We start from the raw sequence: 25,236 nt of genomic DNA, 5'->3' as shown, positions 1-25,236 counted from the left end.
AAAGAAAAGATGAAGATGGGCAAAAGAACACAGACACTGGACAGAGGAAGATTGGATAAAAGTGTTATAGACAAACAAATCTAAGTTTGAGCTGTTCGGATCACAAAGAAGAACATTTGTGAAACGCACAAAAAAATGGAAAGATGCTGGAGGAGTGCTTGACACCATCTGTCAAGCATGGTGGATGCAATGTGATGGTCTGGGTGCTTTTGTGGTGGTAAAGTTGGAGATTTGTACAGGGTGAAAGGGATCTTGAAGAAGGAAGGCTATCACTCCATTTTGCAATGCCATGCCATACCCTGTGGACGGCTCTTAATTTGAGCTAATTTCCTCCTACAACAGGACAATGACCCGAAGCACAGCTCCAAACTTTGCAAAAAAGATTTAGGGAAGAAGCAGTCAGCTGGTATTCTGTCTATAATGGAGTGGCCAGCACAGTCACCGGATCTCAACCCTATTGAGCTGTTCTGGGAGCAGCTTGACCGTACGTAAGAAGTGTCCATCAAGCCAATCCAATTTGTGGGAGGTGCTTCAGGAAGCATGGGGTAAAATTTCTTCAGATTACCTCAACAAATTGACAAGAATGCCAAATGTCTACAAGACTGTAATTGCTGAAAATGGAGGATTCTATGACGAAAGCAAAGTTTGAAGGACACAATTACTATTTCAATTAGAAATCATTATTTATATCTTGTCATCGTCTTGACTATTTCCTATTCATGTATGTTTTAATGGAAAACAAGGACATTTCGAAGTGACCCCAAACTTTTGAACGGTATTGTGTGTACTGTGTACTGTACCTATGGTTTGGATGTATATGTGTGAATGTATATTGTCTGTTCTTTTCTCTGATCTATCTCTATACTCTTAAGTGATTCTATGCAGGTAATGGGAAGTCAAAAGCATTTTGCACACTGACACACTTCGTCAGGCTGCTTTGTACTTTTCTAAGGACATGATTTTTTTATTTTCCCATGTATAAAAAGACGAGCACAAAACCTCTGGGTTTCACATAGCATACCTTAACAGGACAAGCTTTAGACGCTAACTAAATGGGTAGGTATTTGGTGTTTTCCTCACAAGCCTTTTTGTGATGAGGGCTTAGTGTAAGCCACAGGAGACATGTGAGGGAATAGAGGGGCTGTATTAGTACTGGGTCCTCACTGCAGTAGAAGCCATATGTTGTTTTCAGCAGAGGGACTAGCTGAGCCTAGATCAGTCAGGCAATTTTTATATAAATACGTGAAAGATGTGTGACTAGAGGGCATGCAGGTAACAAGTTTTAATCCTAATTTGACCTTCTACCTTGTCTTAACTTCAAGGTTTTGTGCAGGGAAACGTGTAAGATTTCTGCTAAATGTAATAGGGTTTTATAAGCACATTTATGTTTCTAGTCCCTTGTGCTTAACACAAGATATATTGGCGCTCCTTTGCATTTCCTAATTATGACTGAGATGGAAGGTTTTTATGTATATTTTCCAAAACAGAACTGCAGGTCCCCTTCTATTTCTATGGCTTCAACAACAGTCAGGAGCACCAACTAACATGGAGGTATTTGACTTCTTTATAGAGTTAGGTTGCACTGGATGGTCTCCCTTGTAGATGGCATTAATAAAGCTTGAAATGCAGCATAGTTCTGTATGGATTCCTTTTGAAGTTTATCCCAGAATCTTATATAGAATAATAAAGATGTGTATTCAAATAAATATAATTATTGAATTGCCTCTCAAGGCTCTTGGATTATTCACCGTAACATAAAACACCTCAAATACAAAATGCTATGTTTGACATGTGATAGTTATAAAGTACTAGTGTATAAAGATACTATAAATTCGACTTACAGTATAACAGGATAAAAATTGCACTAACTAACAACTAAGTAACATTTGGTGTGGATGCATATGGAATACACAAGTTGCTGCCAACATCAATCTAAAATTACTTGCAACACTAAACAAAAATATAAACACAACATGCAAAGTGTTTGTCCCATATTTCATGAGCTGAAATAAAAGTTCCCAGAAATGTTCCATAAGCACAAAAAGCTTATTGCTCTCCAATTTTGTGCACAAATTTGTTTACCTACCTGTTAGTGAGCATTTCTCCTTTGCCAAGATAATCCATCCACCTGACAGGTGTGGCATATCAATAAACTGATTAAACAGCATGCTCATTACATAGGTCACCTTTGCTGGGGACAATAAAAGGCCACTCTAAAATGTGCAGTTTTGTCACACAACACAATGCCACACGTCTCAAGTATGAGGGAGTGTGCAATTGGCATTCTGACTGCAGGAATGTCCACCAGAGCTGTTGCCAGAGAATTGAATGATCATTTCTCTACCATAAGCCACCTCCAACGTCATTTTGGAGAATTTGGCAGTACGTCCAACCGGCCTCACAACCACGGACCACGTGTAACCACGCCAGCCCACATCCGGCTTCTTGACCTGCGGGATCGTCTGAGACCAGACCCTGAACAGCTGATGAATGTGTGGGTTTGTACAATCAAAGAGTTTCTGACAGTTTGTGCAAAAGTTATCTCAGGGAAGCAGGCATAAGCTACGGACAACAAACACAATTGCATTTTATCGATGGCATGCACAGAGATAATGTGACGAGATCCTGAAGTCCTTTGTCGTGCCATTCATCCGCCATACATCACCTCATCTTTCAGCATGATAATGCTCGTCCCCATGTTGCAAGGATCTGTACGCAATTCTTGGATGCTGAAAATGTCTCAGTTCTTCCATGGCCTGCATACTCACCAGACATGTCATCCACGGAGGATGTTTGGGATTCTCTTGATCGATGCCTACGACAGCGTGTTCCAGTTCACACCACAGGTGCGGAGATCATCCGTTCACCTACTTTGTGTCTCTCAAAGACACGGTTGGAACCAAAATTTGGATTCATCAGTCCAAAGGACAGCTTTCCACCGGTCTAATGTCTATTTCTCATGTTTCTTGGCCCAAGCAATTCTTTTTTTCTTGTTTGTGTCCTTTAGTACTGGTTTCTTTGCAGCAATTAGACCATGAAGGCCTGATTCATGCAGTCTCCTCTGAACAGTTGATGTAGAGATGTGTCTGTTACTTAAGCTATTTGGGCTGCAATTTCTGAGGTGCAGTTAACTCTAATGAACGTAACCTCTGCAGCAGAGGTAACTCTGAGTCTTACTTTCCTGTGGCGGTCCTCATGAGAGCCAGTTTCATCATAGTCCTTGATGGTTTTTGCGACTGCACTTGAAGATACGTTCAAAGTTCTTGACATTTTCTGGATTGACTGACCTTCATGTCTCAAAGTAATGATGGAATGTTGTTTCTCTTTGCTTATTTGAGCTGTTCTTGCCATAATATAGACTTGGTATTTATCAAATAAGGTTATCTTCTGTATACCACCCCTACCTCGTCACAACACAACTGATTGGCTCAAATGCATTAAGAAGGAAAGAAATTCCACAAATTAACTTTTAACAAGGCACACCTGTTAATTGAAATGCATTTCAGGTGACGACCACATGAAGCTGGTTTGGAGAATGCCAAGAGTGTGCAAAGCTGTCATCAAGGCAAAGGGTGGCTTCTTTGAAGAATCTCAAATATAAAATATATTTGTTGAACACTTTTTTTGTTACTACATGATTCCATATGTGTTATTTCATATTTTTTGATGTATTCACTATTATACTACAACATACAAAAATAGTAAAAATAAAGAAAAACCCTTGAATTAGTAGGTGTGTCCAAACTTTTGACTGGTACTGTATATACATAGTGTCCTTTATTTTAAAGGGTTTGATGAAGACTTTTTTCCTTTCCCTCCTGTTTGGGCATTCCTCCCTTTTTTGAATATTTGTTTGAACTGCAGATTACCCCTTTAACCTTAAATTGTCTCCTACCTCACATACAGCACACAACCATTCATTGACTGAGGTATAAAAGTAAGCACACAACTCACCTAGCTAGCTAGTTAGGTTGATAGCTGACAGTGGCCAACAAATTGATTAGTAAAGTTACCATACTTGCTAACTAACACATAGTTGAGTACTACAGCAGTACTATTTTCTTAGTTGTTGGGCGCCACAAAGTAGTTCAAAGTAATTCAAAACAGATATTGGCTGTAAAAGTTAATTACAATAACGTATCAAAACCTACTAGTCTTCTTTATCAAAACTGTCGAAGTAGCTAGCTGGCTAAGAACTTCACTTGCTTTGTTTACAAAATATGGTGCTCTGTCCTGTCCACAGAGTGTAGGTTAAGGGTCAGCATACATAGGTTTGGTTTGTTCATAGCAGAAATCAGCTAGGTGAAGCAAACTTCTGCACTTGCATACTCCCTAACATTTTTTTTAAAGCGGCAATATTACTGTTGTTTTTCCTTCTTGCGCTACCGTAGCATCAACATAGCCATAAGACTTCCTGAAACTAGTTAAATAGTTAAGCAGAACAGTCCTTAGGAGGGAGTTATCACACAATAATCCCTGGGATCGAGGGCCTTGCTGCTTTTATATAATGGATGCCAAAATATTTATAAAAACATTATTTTAATGAGTAAATACGTTTTTGCATTCTTAAGATGCTACCCAAGCCGCTGGTCATTAGTTATTTTCTCATGTTTTGACCAAGTCGTTAATCCTAATCATTTTCTTCATTGCTATGCTAAGCAAATAATTTCCATTTAGCTACCTAGTATAGATTTTTTTTTTTTTTTTTTTTCACCTTTATTTAACCAGATAGGCAAGTTGAGAACAAGTTCTCATTTACATTTGCGACCTGGCCAAGATAAAGCAAAGCAGTTCGACAGATACAACGACACAGAGTTACACATGGAGTAAAACAAACATACAGTCAATAATACAGTATAAACAAGTCTATATACGATGTGAGTAAATGAGGTGAGAAGGGAGGTAAAGGCAAAAAAAGGCCATGGTGGCAAAGTAAATACAATATAGCAAGTAAAACACTGGAATGGTAGATTTGCAATGGAAGAATGTGCAAAGTAGAAATACAAATAATGGGGTGCAAAGGAGCAAAATAAATAAATTAATTAAATACAGTAGGGAAAGAGGTAGTTGTTTGGGCTACATTATTGGTGCGCTATGTACAGGTGCAGTAATCTGTGAGCTGCTCTGACAGTTGGTGCTTAAAGCTAGTGAGGGAGATAAGTGTTTCCAGTTTCAGAGATTTTTGTATTTCGTTCCAGTCATTGGCAGCAGAGAACTGGAAGGAGAGGTGGCCAAAGAAAGAATTGGTTTTGGGGGTGACTAGAGAGATATACCTGCTGGAGCGTGTGCTACAGGTGGGAGATGCTATGGTGACCAGCGAGCTGAGATAAGGGGGGACTTTACCTAGCAGGGTCTTGTAGATGACATGGAGCCAGTGGGTTTGGCGACGAGTATGAAGCGAGGGCCAGCCAACGAGAGCGTACAGGTCGCAATGGTGGGTAGTATATGGGGCTTTGGTGACAAAACGGATTGCACTGTGATAGACTGCATCCAATTTGTTGAGTAGGGTATTGGAGGCTATTTTGAAAATGACATCGCCAAAGTCGAGGATTGGTAGGATGGTCAGTTTTACAAGGGTATGTTTGGCAGCATGAGTGAAGGATGCTTTGTTGCGAAATAGGAAGCCAATTCTAGATTTAACTTTGGATTGGAGATGTTTGATATGGGTCTGGATGGAGAGTTTACAGTCTAACCAGACACCTAAGTATTTGTAGTTGTCCACGTATTCTAAGTCAGAGCCGTCCAGAGTAGTGATGTTGGACAGGCGGGTAGGTGCAGGTAGAGATCGGTTGAAGAGCATGCATTTAGTTTTACTTGTATTTAAGAGCAATTGGAGGCCACGGAAGGAGAGTTGTATGGCATTGAAGCTTGCCTGGAGGGTTGTTAACACAGTGTCCAAAGAAGGGCCAGAAGTATACAGAATGGTGTCGTCTGCGTAGAGGTGGATCAGAGACTCACCAGCAGCAAGAGCAACCTCATTGATGTATACAGAGAAGAGAGTCGGTCCAAGAATTGAACCCTGTGGCACCCCCATAGAGACTGCCAGAGGTCCGGACAGCAGACCCTCCGATTTGACACACTGAACTCTATCAGAGAAGTAGTTGGTGAACCAGGCGAGGCAATCATTTGAGAAACCAAGGCTGTCGAGTCTGCCGATGAGGATGTGGTGATTGACAGAGTCGAAAGCCTTGGCCAGATCAATGAATACGGCTGCACAGTAGTTTTTCTTATCGATGGCGGTTAAGATATCGTTTAGGACCTTGAGCGTGGCTGAGGTGCACCCATGACCAGCTCTGAAACCAGATTGCATAGCAGAGAAGGTATGGTGAGATTCGAAATGGTCGGTGATCTGTTTGTTGACTTGGCTTTCGAAGACCTTATAAAGGCATGATAGATATACAGTAGGTCTGTAGCAGCTTGGGTCAAGAGTGTCCCCCCCTTTGAAGAGGGGGATGACCGCAGCTGCTTTCCAATCTTTGGGAATCTCAGATGACACGAAAGAGAGGTTGAACAGGCTAGTAATAGGGGTGGCAACAATTTCGGCAGATAATTTTAGAAAGAAAGGGTCCAGATTGTCTAGCCCGGCTGATTTGTAGGGGTCCTGATTTTGCAGCTCTTTCAGAACATCAGCTGAACGGATTTGGGAGAAGGAGAAATAGGGAAGGCTTGGGCGAGTTGCTGTGGGGGGTGCAGTGCTGTTGACCGGGGTAGGAGTAGCCAGGTGGAAAGCATGGCCAGCCGTAGAAAAATGCTTATTGAAATTCTCAATTATGGTGGATTTATCAGTGGTGACAGTGTTTCCTATCTTCAGTGCAGTGGGCAGCTAGGAGGAGGTGTTCTTATTCTCCATGGACTTTACAGTGTCCCAGAACCTTTTTGAGTTAGTGTTGCAGGATGCAAATTTCTGCTTGAAAAAGCTAGCCTTGGCTTTTCTAACTGCCTGTGTATAATGGTTTCTAGCTTCCCTGAACAGCTGCATATCACGGGGGCTGTTCGATGCTAATGCAGAACGCCATAGGATGTTTTTGTGTTGGTTAAGGGCAGTCAGGTCTGGGGAGAACCAAGGGCTATATCTGTTCCTGGTTCTACATTTCTTGAATGGGGCATGTTTATTTAAGATGGTTAGGAAGGCATTTAAAAAAAATACCCAGGCATCCTCTACTGACGGGATGAGATCAATATCCTTTCAGGATACCCGGGCCAGGTCGATTAGAAAGGCCTGCTCGCTGAAGTGTTTCAGGGAGCGTTTTACAGTGATGAGTGGAGGTCGTTTGACCGCTGACCCATTACGGATGCAGGCAATGAGGCAGTGATCGCTGAGATCTTGGTTGAAGACAGCAGAGGTGTATTTAGAGGGCAAGTTGGTTAGGATAATATCTATGAGGGTGCCCGTGTTTAAGGCTTTGGGGAGGTACCTGGTAGGTTCATTGATAATTTGTGTGAGATTGAGGGCATCAAGTTTAGATTGTAGGATGGCTGGGATGTTAAGCATGTTCCAGTTTAGGTCGCCTAGCAGCACGAGCTCTGAAGATAGATGGGGGGCAATCAGTTCACATATGGTGTCCAGAGCACAGCTGGGGGCAGAGGGTGGTCTATAGCAGGCGGCAACGGTGAGAGACTTGTTTTTAGAGAGGTGGATTTTTAAAAGTAGAAGTTCCTCTACATCGCCAGAGGAACATAGGAGGAGTAGAATAAGGGTGCGGCTAAAAGCAATAAGAATTGGTCGTCTAGAACGTCTGGAACAGAGAGTAAAGGGAGGTTTCTGGGGGCGATAAAATAGCATCAAGGTATAATGTACAGACAAAGGTATGGTAGGATGTGAATACAGTGGAGGTAAACCTAGGTATTGAGTGATGAAGAGAGAGATATTGTCTCTAGAAACATCATTGAAACCAGGAGATGTCATTGCATGTGTGGGTGGTGGAACTAATAGGTTGGATAAGGTATAGTGAGCAGGACTAGAGGCTCTACAGTGAAATAAGCCAATAAACACTAACCAGAACAGCAAAGGTGTTCATTAATGATAATGAGAGACAAGAATGTCAATAAATAATGATTTAAAAGTATCAAATAGGCCTACATTGGCAACAACTATTATGGTTAGCGAGTCTGAGCTAATCATGCTATAGTGACATTTCCGTTGATGGCAAGTGAGTGGAAGTAATGTCCGTGGTCCTGGTGATGGTAGCCTAGTGGTTAGAGCGTTGGACAAGTAACCGAAAGGTTGCAGGATTGAATCCCCGAGCCGACAAGGTTAAATCTGTTCTTCTGCCCCTGAACAAAGCACTGATTAGCTCAGTTCCTAGGCTGTCATTGAAAATATGAATTTGTTCTTAATTAACTGACTTGCCTAGTTAAATAAAGGTTAAATATTGACAGTCAGTGCTTGCCTCTTCTATGGTGGAAAATGGGACTTCCCACTCACATCGTTGCCAGCTAAAATGGCCCAGCACTTTTCTGTTCTCAATTAGGGTCCTGCCAATAAATCTCACAGCCATTATGTTCCTTGCCTGTATTGGATAACTTTTGCATTCTGAAGTTTCTACCCAAAGTGGGATGGTCTTTAGTCCTTCTCTCATGTTTTGACCCAGTCCTTGATTCTAATCATTCTATTCATTCAAAGCTAAACATATTCAAATAAAATAATATCCAATAGGCCTACATGGCACTGTGCTGGTTAATGAATTAATGGAATTGCAATTATTTACAGTTTCCATGGTGAATTATTAGTTCCATGTTTTTTCTTGGGCTAGCTAGCCTGCTGGCATTGGAGTGATAGCATTTTTAAAATGACACATTGTTGCTCAGAATGTAGAGGCAGACAGGTAGGTTTATACAACCCCCAACTGTTGCAAACCAAATAGTAGCATTTGAAAATATATATAATGTGCTTTTTTCCCCGAGGGAGATGAAGTTTATGAATTTCTTCCCTGGGCTGTGGGACAGTGGAATTATGAGATGAACATGTCATGGTATCCCTCAACTCATGCATATCAACCAATCAGCATCCAGGATCTAAACAACTAATTTTATATTCAAAATGAATCATTAAGATAAATTAAGATGAATCAAGAAATCTGTAATTATTTAAACATTTCTGTTGAGGAGGTCTAAGTCACACAATTTTACATCTAGCTAAGATTTTTGGTGCAGTACTTTTGAAGTGAATTTTTTTTCATGAAAACTATTTGCTGCTGCGCTTTCTGGTTGAATCACAGCAAACACTTAATTGAAAAATCCTGTCCATAGTTCTGTTGATCAATCACTGTGATCAATCACAGACGAAGGGGCGTAGACTTCGGCTACCGAACTTCAACTTGCCTCAAGATAAAAACATTATATGTTGTGTTAAATGTTGTGTGTGCGAACAGCCGAAAAAAATATCAGTCGAACACCAAAACTAACAAAAACATCACACATTTTAATTTAGGCATAATATAGGCACAAACTGTTTCGACTGGGAAGCATGCAACAGGCTTAACGAAAACATGCTTACGTCGATGCAAAAACGCACTCGTATTGGTTACTTTTTTAGTGTGTTTTGTGGAATCAGGACTTTCTGATATCACAGGCTGATGACCACCCATTCTGTCTGTTGAAGCAGGTAGGGCTGCTAGGCAATCATGATTTTCATTTGTTTTCTTTAGTTTTGTAGTAATCATCCAAGTAGAGATAAATAAATGCAAGTGTTAACATTAGGGTCACATTGATTTCTCAATTCAGTCATTTTCTCAACTAACTGTCAGCAAAGAGTCAAACAAAATATTATATTTTATTAGATGTTGATACCGAGATACAGATACTAATGTGTTTATTGGGGCATTTTAAGCATAGCACAATTAAAATACATCAAAGACAATGACGCTAGTCGCTAGCTCATTTTACCTGCTTCATGCGAAAGCAGAACACAAGATAGCCTACACACGGACTTTGCGCTAAGTATCAATAGATTACCCCATCTGTGTTTTAAGCCTGTAGAATATAGAACAAAACAATGCAGCACTAAATATATACTATATTGTAGGATCTTGCCATACGTTCTCTATCCCCATTGTAAAGTACGATCAAAGCTCCATCTGTTTCTGTTGCATATTTTTGGGCAAAGTCTTTGCTGACATTCTTTGTCATCAAAAACCTCTATCCTCCTTTGTACTCAGACTCAGAATAAGTACTTGGACAACTGGCACAACTATAAACAAAAAGACAAAAAGCACAGCAGGTTACTGTAATGGAATTAATTTTGCTGGTGTGCGGTCCCCCCTCTGCTTCTCCTACCCAATCCATGGGTACCAGTGTTCAAATGCGACCACTCTTCGGAGGGTGTACCACAATTATTAACAGTCTCCCTCATAGTAGAATGGCTTTGTTATGGTAAGTCTTTGTAAATCACCTCTTTGTTGAGTCCAATGCTGCTGCAGACTACGAGACTAGGAGGTGGCAACAGCTCAGCACTCCTTCCTGGTTCTCACTGTCTTGCTGCTGTACTTTATGGGGATCCCCCAGCGTCTCATTAGATAGACATCAAACATGTAGGCCACCCCAGGCTCCAGGCCCCTGATCACGGCCGTCGTGACAGCCCGCCGAGGGTTTAGCTCCTGGAAGTATTTACACACGACTCTCTCAGTGTCCGACCGTGACTCAGGCCCCAGGCAGGGTGCCGTACCTCCCTTCTCGCCCTTACCCAGCCTCCGGCGGTACACGCAGTATAGGCTCCTCTCCTCTGTGCCCATCCAGGCCAGGGTGATGGAGTCACAGCTCCTCAGCCTGTTGAAAGACTTAATCTGCAGGGTGGTGGGGAGCGAAGGTACCCCTTGACGATGGTAAGCAGAGGATGCCTGCATCTTAACAGAGGCCTTCAGTGCCCCTAGAGCAGCTTGTCTGGGGGGCGCAGTTCCCTCTCTCTCCAGGTGGATGAGGTAGGAGGGGCTGCCCTGGAGCCAGATCTGAGCCAAGTCTTCTCCCACAGCCTGGGAGCTAAGCTCTTGGCCCTTGCTGGAGATGGTGACCTTGATCTTCTCACTGCTTCCGCAGCTCTGGAGAGTGAGCAGGCCACTCTGCTGCCAACCCCGGGGACGGAAGCTAAAGAACTCCCCAGAGGTTGAGCCTCCATCCTGGAAGGTCACCCACCGGAGCTCCCCTTCCCTGAGTGGTGTGATAGCTGGTCGGGCCTCCTCATGTGTTTGAGCGAACGTTCCAGTATATGCTGCACTGGTTCCATTTAGCCTGTCAATCAAAAAGACGTCAAAGTAGTACTGCGTGTCGGGGACAAGCTCTGAAACAGTGCACACGCTCTCTGTTCCCTTACAAACACATTGGAGATCATCATGCTGGTCACGGAGAGCAGCAGGTGACCGGAGATCTGTTTCAGCATCCCACTGCTGCCACCACCAGTTTTTGAGAATGGGCCACACAGTTACTTTCCTTTGTTTGTCCTTCTTCTGCCGTTTCTTGTCTTTCTCCTGCTCTTTCCTGATGCCCTCCCGGGCGGCACAGAGGTTGCGGTAGTTGTGTTTGCGGTTGACAAGGACACAGTAGTCATAGCTGCGTTGGGTGTGCGGCAGTCTTGTGAGAGAGGTACTGGGGCCCCAGCTGAGGGTGACACTGGTCATTCCTACACCCAGGGTGTGGACATGGGGGTCAGAGGGAAGCTCCGGGAAGGCCCCTGAGGGCCCAGAGCCCTGATGGAGGTACATGGTAGCCCTGGTGTCCTGGTCCTTGGGGCGCAGTCTGAGGATGTAGATAGATGCTGGGGCATAGGAAGGACCTGTGTAGGTGTCCATGGCATTGCCAGTGTAGGTGTGTATCTTGGCTTCAGTTCCAGGCCCTCTCCACCACACCTCTGGCATACTCTTCTTGGTACTCCCTGTGCAGAAAACACTGTTAAGCCACGGGTCATTCATATTCTGCCTCATACATCCGCACACATACTTACATTCACTAGACAGAACATACATTCACACTCATTGAAGATACAGTCTTACAGTTCAATACGTATCCTGATTACTTTAAATGAATACGGTAGTCAACTATAATCAATGAAGTGCAAAGAAGATTGTCCCTTATTCATATAAACCCCGTTTCACCATCATCCATTATAATTTGTCCTTACCTTGGGAAATAAAAAGTGACCAAATGTTACACAATCGAAGTGAATAATTTAGGCAGACTTTGGGGAACATAGGGTTCAAACTCTGAATGATTTATGTGTCACAGTATAACTTCATAAAGCTGTTCATTTGTCCATCTTGAATACCCACTGATTTGAACTAAGCAGGCTGGTGAGGGCCATGTTGCATAACATCATTGCTAGCCCTAAATAGGCTACTTTTGGTAACTGTCCTTTTTGTGCTCATCGAGAGATTATTATTATTTTTTAAATTGAATGAAGTTATGTAGCTTAGACTTATCTGTTCTCTATTTAACCCTCGAGTTCTATTTCTGCAACTCTTTGAGAGGTTTACACCAGATTTGCTCTATTTTGGGTTTTGCTTAACCCATAGTAGCGCAAATAAAATCTATTTGACATGAATATGAGACATTTTCAATTAAATGGTAAAGGTTCGAATTTAGCTGAATTTCAGTTTGTACTGTATAGGCCGTTCTGTACAAATCTATCAATCTTATAAAAGTTATTTTAAAAATCAGAACCCTCTCTATATGTGTTATTTTAAATGACAAATTTAAAAACCCTTATCCTCAAGTATGGCAATACAGTGCCTTGCAAAAGTATTCATCCCCCTTGGCGTTTTTCCTATTTTGTTGCATTACCTATCATTTAAATTGATTTTTATTTGGATTTCATGTAATGGACATACACAAAATAGTCCAAATTTGTGAAGTGAAATTTTAAAAAATTACTAAAAAATAAAATGTAAAAACTGAAAAGTGGTGCGTGCATATGTATTCACCCCCTTTGCTATGAAGTCCCTAAATAAGATCTGGTGCTACCAATTACCTTCAGAATTCACATAATTTGTTAAATAAAGTTCACCTGTGTGCAATTTAAGTGTCACATGATCTGTCACAGAGTCTGCAACACCACTAAGCAAGGGGGATCACCAAGCAAGCAGCACCATGAAGACCAAGGAGCTCACCAAACAGGTCAGGGACAAAGTTGTGGCGAAGGACAGATCAAGGTTGGGTTATAAATAAATATCAGAAACTTTGAACATCCCACTGAGTACCATTAAATCCATTATAAAAAAATAAATAAGAATATGGTACCACAACAAACCTGCCAAGAGAGGGCCACCCTCCAAAACTCATGGACCAGGCAAGGAGGGCATTATTCAGAAAGGCAACAAAGAGACCAAAGATAACCCTGAAGGAGCTGCAAAGCTCCACTGCGGATATTGGAGTATCTGTCCATAGGACCACTTCAAGCCATACACTCCACAGAGCTGGGCTTTATGGAAGAGTGGCCAGAAAAAAAGCCATTGCTTAAAGAAAAAAATAAGCAAACATGTTTGGTGTTTGTCAAAAGGCATGTGGGAGACTCCCCAAAACATATGGAAGAAGGTACTCTGGTCAAATGTAGGTTTTGGCCATCAAGGAAAATGCTATGCCTGGCGCAAACCCAGCACCTCTCATCACCCCGAGAATACCATTGGCAGGGACTGGGAAACTGGTCAGAATTTATTAAGGAATGATGCATGGTGCTAAATACAGGGAAATCCTTGAGGGAAACGTGTTTCAGTCTTCAAGAGATTTGAGACTGGGATGGAGGTTCACCTTCCAGCAGGACAATGACCCTAAGCATACTGCTAAAGCAACACTCGAGTGGTTTGAGTGGAAACATTTTAATGTCTCGGAATGGCCTAGTCAATGCCCAGACCTCAATCCAATTGGGAATCTGTGGTATGACTTAAAGATTGCTGTACAGCAGCGAAACCCATCCAACTTGAAGGAGCTGGAGTTGTTTTATCTTGAAGAATGGGCAAAAATCCCAGTGGCTAGATGTACATATCCCAAGAGACTTGCAGCTGTAATTGCTGCAAAAGGTGGCTCTACAAAGTATTGACTTTGGGGAGGTGAGTAGTTATGCACTCTCAAGTTATCAGTTTTTTTGTCTTATTTCTTGTTTGTTTCATAATAAAACATATTTTGCATCTTCAAAGTGGTAGGCATGCTGTGTAAATCAAATGATACAAACCCTCCAAAAATACATTTCAATTCCACATTGTAAGGCAACAAAATAGGAAAAATGCCAAGGGGGGTGAACACTTTGCAAACCACTGTACTATATGTGATCCAGATATAATCATACGTCCTTCTAATCTCTCTTACATTCAGGATACAAGTGTGACATTTAGATATTACTGTCCTTCTCTCTTTGAAGGTAAAATGGTTGGACAGATTGTCCAGTGATATATTGGTCCTGGGCTCAGTACTGTGTGTGTGTGAGTAAGAGATAGAGAGAGAGGTGGAAAGGGAGAGCAAGACCAATGGACTGATTAAGTCTCTCCTATCTTGTAGACATTTATGACCAGGGTCAGTCTTTAAATGGACACTATGTCCAAAATAAATGGCTCCAGTGTGAATTGGATTGAGGTGTAATGAAACTGAATTGATATGAATAGGAATTGCATGTGAGAGGGTGTTGTGTGTAGTTGCTTTTATTTTCTATCAGTGTTTCCCACTTACAGTGTGGACTTTTAGGCGGTTTGTCCTTCAGGGTTCGGGCTGCGAGGGTCCATTCGATGGGGAGGTCACAGGGACTGACGGTCACAGACATCATCACAACCTTCTTCTTCAATGTGAAGTACAGTCTGCACGAAGATAGGTACCACACGAAAAGGGATTGTCTATGAAATTTTTCTTCCCCCTTACAAATGTAATAACATACTGTACCTAAGAAAAGTACTGTAACATGTAGCCGTCAAAGCATTCCAAGTGACATTCTGGTCTCCTTCTACAAGCTTATTGTTCTTCTCCTTCACAATATAATTAGATTCAAACTCACCAATTAACCATGACTCTCATTATCAATCACCGACTCAGACATCAATATTTTATCATCTTTGTATTTTCACCAACATAACTCATCAAGGTGAGACATTCAATATTGAGATGTAATTGACCTCTATGTTGTCATAGGCTCCGGGATATTTATTCTGCCCGTTGAAAAATAGTATCATTCTTTTACATGTATTTTCTGGCTCAACTGCTGATGTGCTGCAGTTTATCAACAGCTGTGCCATGCCAATGTTGTCAAGGGCAATACATAGTTTAACTGATTTGATTAATTCGATCATAATTAGCAGATTTTTTTTCTAATTTAAAAAAAATCTTTTTTTTTTTTTTATGCCTGGCTGCATGGATGGACATATGGACAGCTCACAGGGATGCCCATATTCCAACTTACTGTTCCCAGTGTTAGAGCTCTACCACTGACATGATCAGCAGAGCCCGGGCCAAGTGGGTTGCTCTTACTGCCCATGCGGCCACACTACGCTCAACACTGCCTTTCCAACAACCAAAGAAATGGCGATTAAGATTAAGGCTATCATTGTTTTTGCTCAAAACAATGAAGAATTACGCAGGAAATTACCATTTAGGTAGCTTGTAATAACATAGCCTATTGTAGTGACAGCATTTTAAACAGGGGCCTTTCTTAAGTGTTTCAATCTTTGTCCAGGACACGGAACATAAACATTCAGTGTGCAATACTATCCACCTCCCCTGACGTGATCTCTATACTGTACCTCCGGGTGCGTCCTTTGGGCAGATGTATGGAGGTGACCTTTCCATCAGGCAGCCAGGCGGTGGGGCGGAGTGGCACCTCATTCTCAGGGGCCAGAGCCGAGTGTCCTTGGGGCCAGGAGGGGCCACAGAGGAGAGTCACGGCCAGGCAGAGATACCAGGACAGGGCCATTGCTGCCATCATTCACACTGTCAACACTCTGCCGTCTCCCAGGGACTGAAAGAGCAGGGGAAAGGTCAAAAGCATCCATCAGTTCCATCACATACAGTTCTGCTCCTACTGTTCATGATGTACTAAAGAGGTCTAGCAGCAGATGATTCATTGATATGAGGAAACATTTCAGCTATTCACATGGAATTATTCATGCGGGAAAGCAAATTGCCACGCTATATTACTGGGATCTGTATAGCGCAGCTTGACACTTGGTAAAAAATTACTCATCGTACGACTTTCAAAGCGTGAAGTAGGTTGCAAATATCTCTCAGAAGTGGATTCATTTGAATATATAGATCTATTTATAGTATGCCAGTACAAATGGGTTTGTTCTCTAAATAGAGGGTATTTTTTCATGGTCGTTGCAGCCTTTGTTAACGGAAATCCGCCAATTTAGTTTGGAAAAACACAAACAACATCTGGAGGTGCTTCAGTATAATTCAATTGGAAGACAGATTCTCTTGACAAAAGCAAGCAAAGCCACAAGAACTTTGAAACAGATTTCAGATTGGGCTGTTTTTTCTTTTCTGTTCTCACTGTTGTGATGATTTGAAGATATGATTACAGGTCTTGGCTCTTGTCTCCAGAGAAAAAAATGCATTCATTCAAAGTCACAGTCTTCAAAAAACGCCCGCTTCTCAACGTGTGTTTGTCGGCGTCAAGGCTGTGCCCTGTAGATCAGATGACAATTGTTCGTAGGTTCTAGGCATATGCATCTGAGTCTTGATGGCCCTGGGACCTCTGAGTTACAACAACAGTTGCATCATTACAAAGTATGGAGGATCTCATTATCCCAGTAGTGGAGTGAACAACCCATAAAGCTTTTACAGAGAGGGAGGAAGGGAGATAGGGAGAGAGAAATGAGAGAGGGAGGTGAGAGTGAGAAAGATTGAAAGAGAGAGAAATGAGAGACATGGAGTGAGGGAGAGTGAGAGAACATTTTGAGAAATGAGAAGAGGGGGAGGATGGGGTCCAGAGTAATGAATGAGACATGGAGCAAAAGAAGGCAAAGTGTGATGGAGGCACATAAATGATTGGTGTTTTCTACAGCTTCAGGTCTAAAATGTTCATAACTGGTGCCACATACCGTACAGTGCACTCGCAAAGTATTCAGACCCTTTCACTTTTTCCACATTTTGTTATGTTACAGCCTTATTCTAAAATGTATTTGTTTTAATTGTCCATATAAATCTAGACACAAAACCCCTTAATGACAAAACAACAACAAAAAAATGCAATTTTTTTCCTCCATTTAAAAAAATAAAATAAACTGAAATATTCCATTTACATAAGTATTCAGATGCTTTACTCAGGCCTGAATCCAAAGCGTCACATCTGGAGGAAACCAGGCACCACACCTGGCCAATACCATCCAATACCATACGGTGAAGCATGGTGGTGGCAGCATCATGCTGTGGGGATTTTTTCAGAGGCAAGGACTGGGAAACGAGTCGTTCTTGAGGGAAAGATGAACAAAGTACAGAGTTCGTTGATGAAAACCTACTACAGAGTTCTCAGGACCTCAGACTGGGGGTTGAAAGGTTCATCTTTCAACAGGACAACGACCCTAAGCACACAGCCAAGACAGCACAGGACTGGCTTCGGGACAAGTCTGTATGTCCTTGAGTGGCCCAGCCAGAGCCCGGACTTGAACCTGATCGAACATCTCTGGAGACCCCTGAAAATAGCTGTGCAGCGACGCTCCCCATCCAACCTGACAAAGCTTGAGAGGATCTGCAGAAACTCCCCAAATAAATCAAATCAAATCAAATTTTACATGTCACATACACATGATTAGCAGATGTTAATTTGAATGTAGCGAAATGCTTGGGCTTCTAGTTCCGACAGTGCAGTAATATCTAACAATAATATCTAACAAGTAATCTAACAATTCCCAAACAACTACCTAATACACACAAATCTAAAGGGGTGAATGAGAATATGTCATGTAAGTATATGGATGAGTGATAGCGAAGGAGCAATAGATGGTATAAAATACAGTATATACATGTGATATGAGTAATGTAAGATATGTAAACATTTTTAAAGTGGCATTATTTAGAGTGCATTGTATAAAGTGACTCGTGATCCATTTATTAAAGTGGCCAGTGATTGTGTTTTAATGTAGGCAGCAGCCTCTCTGGGTTAGTGATTGTTGTTTAGCAGTCTGATAGCCTTGAGATAGAAGCTGTTTTTCAGTCTCTCAGTCCCAGCTTTGATGCACCTGTACTGACCTCACCGTCTAGATGGTAGCAGTGTGAACAGGCAGTGACTCGGGTTGTTGATGTCCTTGATGATCTTATTGGCCTTCCTGTGACATTGGGTGTTGTAGGTGTCATGGAGGGTAGGTAGTTTGCCTGCAGTGATGCGTTGTGCAGACCACACCACCCTCTGGAGAGCCTTGCAGTTGAGGGTGTTGCAGTTGCCGTACCAGGCTGTGATACAGCCCGACAGGATGCTCTCGATTGTGCATCTGTAAAAGTTTGTCAGGGTTTTGGGTGACAAGCCAAATTTCTTCAGCCTCCTGAGGTTGAAGTGGCGCTGTTGCACCTTCTTCACCACACTGTCTGTGTGAGTAGACCATTTCAGTTTGTCTGTGATGTGTACGCCGAGGAACTTAAAACTTTCCACCTTCTCCACTGCTGTCCCTTCGATTTGGATAAGGGGGTGCTCCCGCTACTGTTTCCTGAAGTCCACTACCATGTCCTTTGTTTTGTTGATGTTGAGTGAGAGGTTGTTTTCCCGACACCACATTCACCTCCTCCCTGTAGGCTATCTCGTCGTTGTTGGTAATCAACTGTTGTGTCATCTGCAAACTTTATGATTGAGTTGAAGGCGTGCATGGTCACGCAGTCGTGGGTGAACAAGGAGTACAGGAGGGAGATGAGCACGCACCCTTGTGGGGCCCCAGTGTTGAGGGTCAGCGAAGTTGAGATGTTGTTTCCTACCTTTACTACCTTGGAGTGGCCCGTCAGAAAGTCCAGGACCCAATTGCACAGGGTGGGGTTGAGACCCAGGGCCTCCAGCTTGATGATGAGCTTGGAGGGTACGATGGTGTTGAATGCTGAGCTGTAGTCAATGAACAGCATTCTTATAATATTAATTTTATTACATATTAATATTAATTTTGTCCAGATGGGATAGGGCAGTGTGCAGTGTGATGGTGATTGTGTCATCTGTGGATCTGTTGGGGTGGTATGCAAACTGAAGTGGGTCTAGGGTGAGGAGAGGTGGAGGTGATACGATCCTTGACTAGTCTTCAAAGCACTTCATGATGACAGAAGTGAGTTCTACGGGGCGGTAGTCACTTAGTTCAGTTATCTTTGCCTTCTTGGGTACTGGAATAATGGCAGCCATCTTGAAGCATGTGAGGACAACAGACTGGGATAAGGAATGATTTAATATGTCCGTAAACACACCAGCCAGCTGGTCTGCGCATGGTTTGAGGACGCGACTAAGGATGCCGTCTGGCCCAGCATCCTTGCGAGGGTTAACACGTTTAAATGTTTTACTCACGTCAGCCACAGAGAAGAAGGGGGGGGGGTGCGGGGTCGCAGTCCTTGTTAGCGGGCCGCGACAGTGGCACTGTATAATCTACAAAGAAGGTGTTTAGTTTGTCTGGAAGTGTGACATCGGTGTCCGTGACGTGGCTGGATTTCTTTTTGTAGTCCGTGATTTCCTGTAGACCCTGCCACATACATCTAGTATCTGAGCCGTTGAATTGCTACATCACCTTGTCCCTGTACTGGCATTTCCCTTGTTTGACTGCCTTGCGGAGGGAATAGCTACACTGTTTATATTCAGACATTTTCCCAGAACTCTTTCCATGGTTAAATGCGATGGATCGCGCTTTCAGTTTTGCGCAAATGCCGCCATCCATCCACGGTTTCTGGTTAGGGTAGGAATTAATAGTCAAAGTGGGTACAACATCTCCAATGCACTTCTTTATAAACGCACTCACCGGGTCAGCGTATAAGTCGATGTTGTTCTCTGAGTCTGACCGGAACATATTCCATTCTGCGTGAGCAAAACATTGACCACATCAACCAGGTGTGCCAAGCTTGTAGCGTCATACCCAAGAAGACCCGAGGCTGTAATCGCTGCCAAAGGTGCTTCAACAAAGTACTGAGTAAAGGGTCTGAATACTTGTGTAAATGTAATATTTCAGTATTTTGGTTTTAATAAATTTGCCTGTTTTTGCTTTGTCGTTATGGGGTATTGTGCGTAGATTGATTAGGGGAAAACATCTATTTAATGAATTTTAGAATAGGGCTGTAACGTAACAAAGTGAGAAAAAAGTGAAGGGGTCTACTCTCCAAGTGCACAGTATGCTGCGTACTTCTAGACCCATATTTACAAGACTGTGTTCTGATCTAGGATCAGCAAATCAAGTGTCTCAAAGTAGGATTTTTTTATTTATTTGAACCGTCAATTTTTACACAATGCTTTTTTTTCTGCATTTTTGACTGGATTTATATATCTGAAATAAAGACAACCTCTCTTTTAGTAGAGTATATCTGGGCCTCAATTTCACTTGGTTACAGAAAAATGGTTACAGAATATGTGGGATTGAAGATGCAACGTTCAGAACTGCAGCCAGATAAATAACCCTCTTCGCCACCAGGGGATAGCTTTGGCCTTGTGGAGCTTTTTTATTAGTCAAATATGGTCAATAAGGACACATAACACAATTTCTGAGTTAGAAAATGTTCACATCCTCTTCAAATTCAGTGTACTTGTAAGACTGTAATTTGTGATTTTCTTTCTTCATCATGTGTTGAAAGTCTTGTGAAATGTGATTTTAGTTGGAAAGAGCTTCCTTTATATAACTGTATTCATATGCTTTTTTAAATACAGACTGAACCATCAAACTAAATACGTTTTCTTTTTTTACCTTACCTCAGAAGATTTTCAACATATGTGATGAAGAAAGAAAATCACAAATTACAGTCTTACAAGTACTCTGAATTTGAAATGTGTTCTGGGAATGTTCTTTTAACATCAAGTGAAGGTGTTTTAGTCCCTAAAAGAAGCTCCGTATAACCATCTGCACAGTTTTTGTGTTTTGGGAATATATATTTTTGTTCTCATTAGACTCTTCCCACAACCTAATGAAACATTCTAGGAGCCTTTAAAAAAACAGATTAAATGTGTTCTAGGAACGTTCCTGCAACATCAGGCAAATGTTTTATACAAACATTCTATAATCATCACCACGACTGGACCGTTTTTGTATTATGAGAAGATTTGCTCAGACCTAACAAATATTCTGGGAACTTTCACAGAACCAATTTTGATTTGCTTTGTTATCGGTATAGACACTGTGTCAGATGTCTTCTGTCCTAGACTTAGACTTAGGGGGTCCCATCTGCCTCCTGTGAGTGGGTTAGAGGGACAGATTAAATGGCATGGGTAGGTCCCCAAAGGATTTTGTGTATCCTCACCAATATGGGATATGGTTTGGGGGGACATGATATGGCGAGGGGGTGGGAGGTGGAGTGTAGAGGGTTCTTCTACCCAACTGCTAGTGTGTTTGAGTGTGTTAGCCGTCTTTCTCCCTTATATCCACCACCCCCTCTTTCTCACCCTCCCTTTCGCGCTCTCTCTCACACTCTCGCTCTCTCACACACACACATGCACACACGCACGTGCACACACGTTATTGCTGGATCTCTCTGATGTCCTCCTTCATTATGTCCTCTTTCCTTCTGCTATCACTTCCCACTACACAATCGCACTTAGCAACTCTTATGGGGAGCTAGAGGAACAGACTGAGATACCGGCTGACAGAGAGACAGAGAAAAAGGCAGGTTGACTGCCAGAGAGCCATAGAAATGATTGACAGACAAGCGGTCATAGTGAAACATACAGTGGTTTAGAGGAAAGCTACAGTATGTAGAAAATGAAGTAAATAAAACCCAGAAAAAATACATAAAAGCTTCACTATTTGCATCATCTATTTGTCCCACCGACAACAAACGCAAAGTACTCCAAACCCCGACACAGCTTTCTCCAACCTCCCGAGGCTGAGAGAAAAAAATGAACTGCTCTGATGTAGAAACGAGTTTGAATAACATCCAGACTTGTTTATCGAAATGAACATTTCAAGATGATGCACACACAGGCACTTGACAACAACATGCTTGTCCTTACCTCACAGTGCAGACAGACTCTCCCCTCCAGAGCAGAATATGAGGGATGAGAGGAGAGATGGACGAAATAAAAAGGCAGGTTGACTGACAGAGACAGACAAATGATTGACAGACAAGCAGTCATAGTGAAACATACAGTGGTTTAGAGGAAAGCTACAGTATGTAGAAAACTATGTAAATAAAAAAAACCAAAAAATACATAAAGCTTCATTATTTGCGTCATGTATTTGTCCCACCGACAACAAACCCAAAGTACTCCAAACCCCCACACAGCTTTCTCCAACCTCCCGAGGCTGACATAAAAAAATGAACTGCTCTGATGTAGATACAAGTTTGAATAACACCCAGACTTGTTTATCGATATGAACATTTCAAGATGATGCACACACAGGCACTTGACAACAACATGCTTGTCCTTACCTCACAGTGCAGACAGACTCTCCCACTCCAGAGCAGAATATGAGGGATGAGAGGAGAGATGGACGGAAGGAGGATAAGAGATGGACGGGAGGAGGAGCTCGAGCAAACAACACAGGTTGTTGTTGGATGCCCCTTTCCCTCCCCTGGAGCTTGCTTTCTGCTTTAGTAGGTGTCCGGCTGCCTCAGCACAACTCCCAGTGTGGTGTCAAGTCCCAAAGCACAGTATTGGGTATCTGTACGTCCCTCTCAGTCACATGTGGAGCCTTACCCCATACGAAGTCCTACAAGATCTGTGATTGCTATGTGAATGTCAGCGTCTGTGAGTGAAGCTTCTCTCTCTTCTCTTCTCTATCCTCTTCTCCTATATTATCTCTAGTTTTTCCCCCCCTCTCCAATGTCTCTTCTCCAGTCCAGTTCAGATCTCAGTGAGCAGCACAAATCAAACTGAGGTAGGCACACGTGTGCAGTGTGTGTGTATGTGTGTTCAGAGTGGTGAGGTCACGGAGTGGGAGTGAGGCTGCTGGTGAGGGGAGTGTGTGTGTGCAGAAGGTGGGGGGGGAGTTGTCAGAGGTAGTGGCGGAGAATGGAGAGGGAGTGAATGATGATACAAAACTTGCCCACATTAACCATTCGCTGGAGGATCTGATAAGATCTATATTAGGTATGAACTGTGGGAGCTTGACATCACGTTTTCTTCTGCCACAGCAGAGTGTTGTAAACTGAAAATGTACACAACGTAGGGCAAGAAACATAAAAATCTAAGTTGGGGTGGAGTGGTGTGGTGTTGTATAGTGTGAGGAGGTATGGGTCAAGTACAGCTCTCCGAGGAGCAAGGTGCACATTGACACACAAAGACGCACAATGGAGAACTGCATGTATGTACTCTTTCTTCCGGTCTTCAGTCAATATCATCAGATAACCATAGAGGCCGTTTGCATTGTGTGCTAACTCCCCTCTCTTTTCTCTCGCCAGGGCTTTTCCCACCCATTCTCTAGCTACTTCAGTGGGACTATTGAGGTCCTCTGAATGGAGCCACTTCACCCAGAGGGAGTATTGTCTGTCCTTAGACAAACCTGAGAGCCCTCTGCAATATGGGGGCTTAAAGCAAAACCTCCTGGAAAAAAATAGATGAATATATTAATGATCAGAGCAGTGGCAAAATCTGTTTCCCCTTTTAGGAAGGACCCCTCACTGCTGCTGGACTCTCTTTCAAAGCTAACAGCTCTCCCCTCTCTCTCTCTCCCTGGCCCACTTTAGAATCCCTCTGAAGTTTTAAAAGTTGACAATCTGGCAGAGCACGATATGGCTGATGCGTTTGAAGGCAAGATTCTGATTAACCTTTTGGGGTTATAGCCTATATACAACTGACTCTCCGTATATTTAATTTATTTCAGTGTTGCTGTTTAGTGCAGGAAATGGATCAGCGTATCTGATGGAGCCAAAGTAATGTCAGAAGAATATTCCTGTCCCCATAATTCACCTCTCTCCCATTGTATCTGTAAGGTAACCCAGCCTGCATGCTAGCATATGACAGGTATATCAGGACAGACACCCACAAAACGCACACTCTCTCTCCGTCTGTCGTTTTCTATATCTCTCTGGTGGGGTCTGCACCATCAGAGCTGGCCTGAATATTTATTTTGATCCCACAGCTTTCCCTCTCTTGTGTTCCTTTAATAACTTATCGACAAACAGTCACTGGACCAACTCCATCCGCTGAGAGCAACAAAAACCAAGACAGAAAATTTCATTTAAATAATTGCATGGCAGAAACCACAAAATTGCTGGTTTCATTCATTATTTATGTCTGCTTACGAGTCATGCATAATGCAGGAGGCCGTCTTTATGACGATCATGTATTAAATATCATGTTTTTAAGGTCAGGGCTCAGTCGTACGGGACAGACAGCTGGGCTACTGTCTGCAGAGCAGTAGCGGCACAGTACTGCGACTATGTTGTAAAGTGTTGCGTGGGCAGTGTTTTGAGAAAGAAAGAAAGAAAGAAATAGAGAGGGCGCTAGCTGACAATGGGTTAAGAGGAATCTTTATTAACAACATATCATCACCAGCCACCCATCTGCTCCTGAGCTGGCAGAGAGTCCCTTGAGAGAGAGAAGAGATAGAGAGAGATAGAGAGAGGAGAGAACAAACACCATCTTAGATCAGATCACCAGGAGGGAGAGGAAAAGGTTGGGTTGGGAGGTGGGAAAGATTGAGCTATTCAACTTCCAACATGACAACAGAAAGAGAAGAGAATGATTGTAGGTGAGTGTGAGTAAGTAGGGAGGGACAACTGTCTGGGATCGGATGGGCAGCCTTTGGATCAGTATTAGCCTCCCCTGGGTGTGGGAGGGTAGGTTTGAAGGTGGGGCAGGCGGTCCTGAGGTAATAAGTGGGAATGTATCAACGTAGGGGTATGAAGACACAAAGAGGGAGGGGAGGCTGGAACCTCCAGGGGTGGCGCCAACAATTAATTTAATTTTCACAGATAAAGGAGCGAGTCCCCTGGGATGGGGGAGCAATTGAAGGTGGGACTTTGTATTCAGATCTCCTTTCCCCTTGCCGTGGTGACTGCGTAAACAGCTTGTTTAGCAGGTCACTTATTAGCAAATACAGCCTGCTCTCAATTGGCTCTGGCTGATCTCCGATCACGTACCTATATCTCTTCATTTACAGCTGCCCTTGCCATCTGTTTTTTTTCCTATCTTCTTTTTAAAAACTCTGATATGTTTTACAGCCTCCAGTGGTC

At 42.7% G+C, this 25,236-nt stretch overlaps 1 protein-coding gene across 1 annotated transcript; it reads right to left on the bottom strand.

Annotated features, from left to right (window-relative positions):
- Nucleotides 1-9,401: 9,401 nt before the first annotated feature.
- LOC110502516 (protein NDNF-like) lies at nt 9,402-22,979 on the bottom strand. Its single transcript, XM_021580583.2, has 4 exons — nt 22,489-22,979; nt 15,705-15,919; nt 14,644-14,768; nt 9,402-11,863 (listed from the first exon to the last, which is right to left on the bottom strand). Exons 2-4 carry the CDS (start codon nt 15,884-15,886, stop codon nt 10,446-10,448), a joined length of 1,725 nt encoding a protein of 574 aa, XP_021436258.1. The 5' UTR covers nt 15,887-15,919; nt 22,489-22,979; the 3' UTR covers nt 9,402-10,445.
- Between the last annotated feature and the right edge of the window lie 2,257 nt (nt 22,980-25,236).

This window comes from Oncorhynchus mykiss, chromosome 23 (genome assembly GCF_013265735.2).
Source record: "Oncorhynchus mykiss isolate Arlee chromosome 23, USDA_OmykA_1.1, whole genome shotgun sequence".
NCBI lineage: Eukaryota > Metazoa > Chordata > Actinopteri > Salmoniformes > Salmonidae > Oncorhynchus > Oncorhynchus mykiss.
Note: the sequence above shows the minus strand (reverse complement) of the source record. Positions and strands in the feature narration are given on the sequence as shown.

What these genes read in the sequence shown, in the direction of transcription:
- LOC110502516 (XM_021580583.2), bottom strand. Translation starts at nt 15,886, where the DNA reads ATGATGGCAGCAATGGCCCTGTCCTGGTATCTCTGCCTGGCCGTGACT. An exon ending in CCCAAAGGACGCACCCGGAG is followed by an intron (nt 14,769 to 15,704) that starts GTACAGTATAGA and finishes ATCTTCGTGCAG; the next exon opens with ACTGTACTTCACATTGAAGA. An exon ending in ACCGCCTAAAAGTCCACACT is followed by an intron (nt 11,864 to 14,643) that starts GTAAGTGGGAAA and finishes TTTTCTGCACAG; the next exon opens with GGAGTACCAAGAAGAGTATG.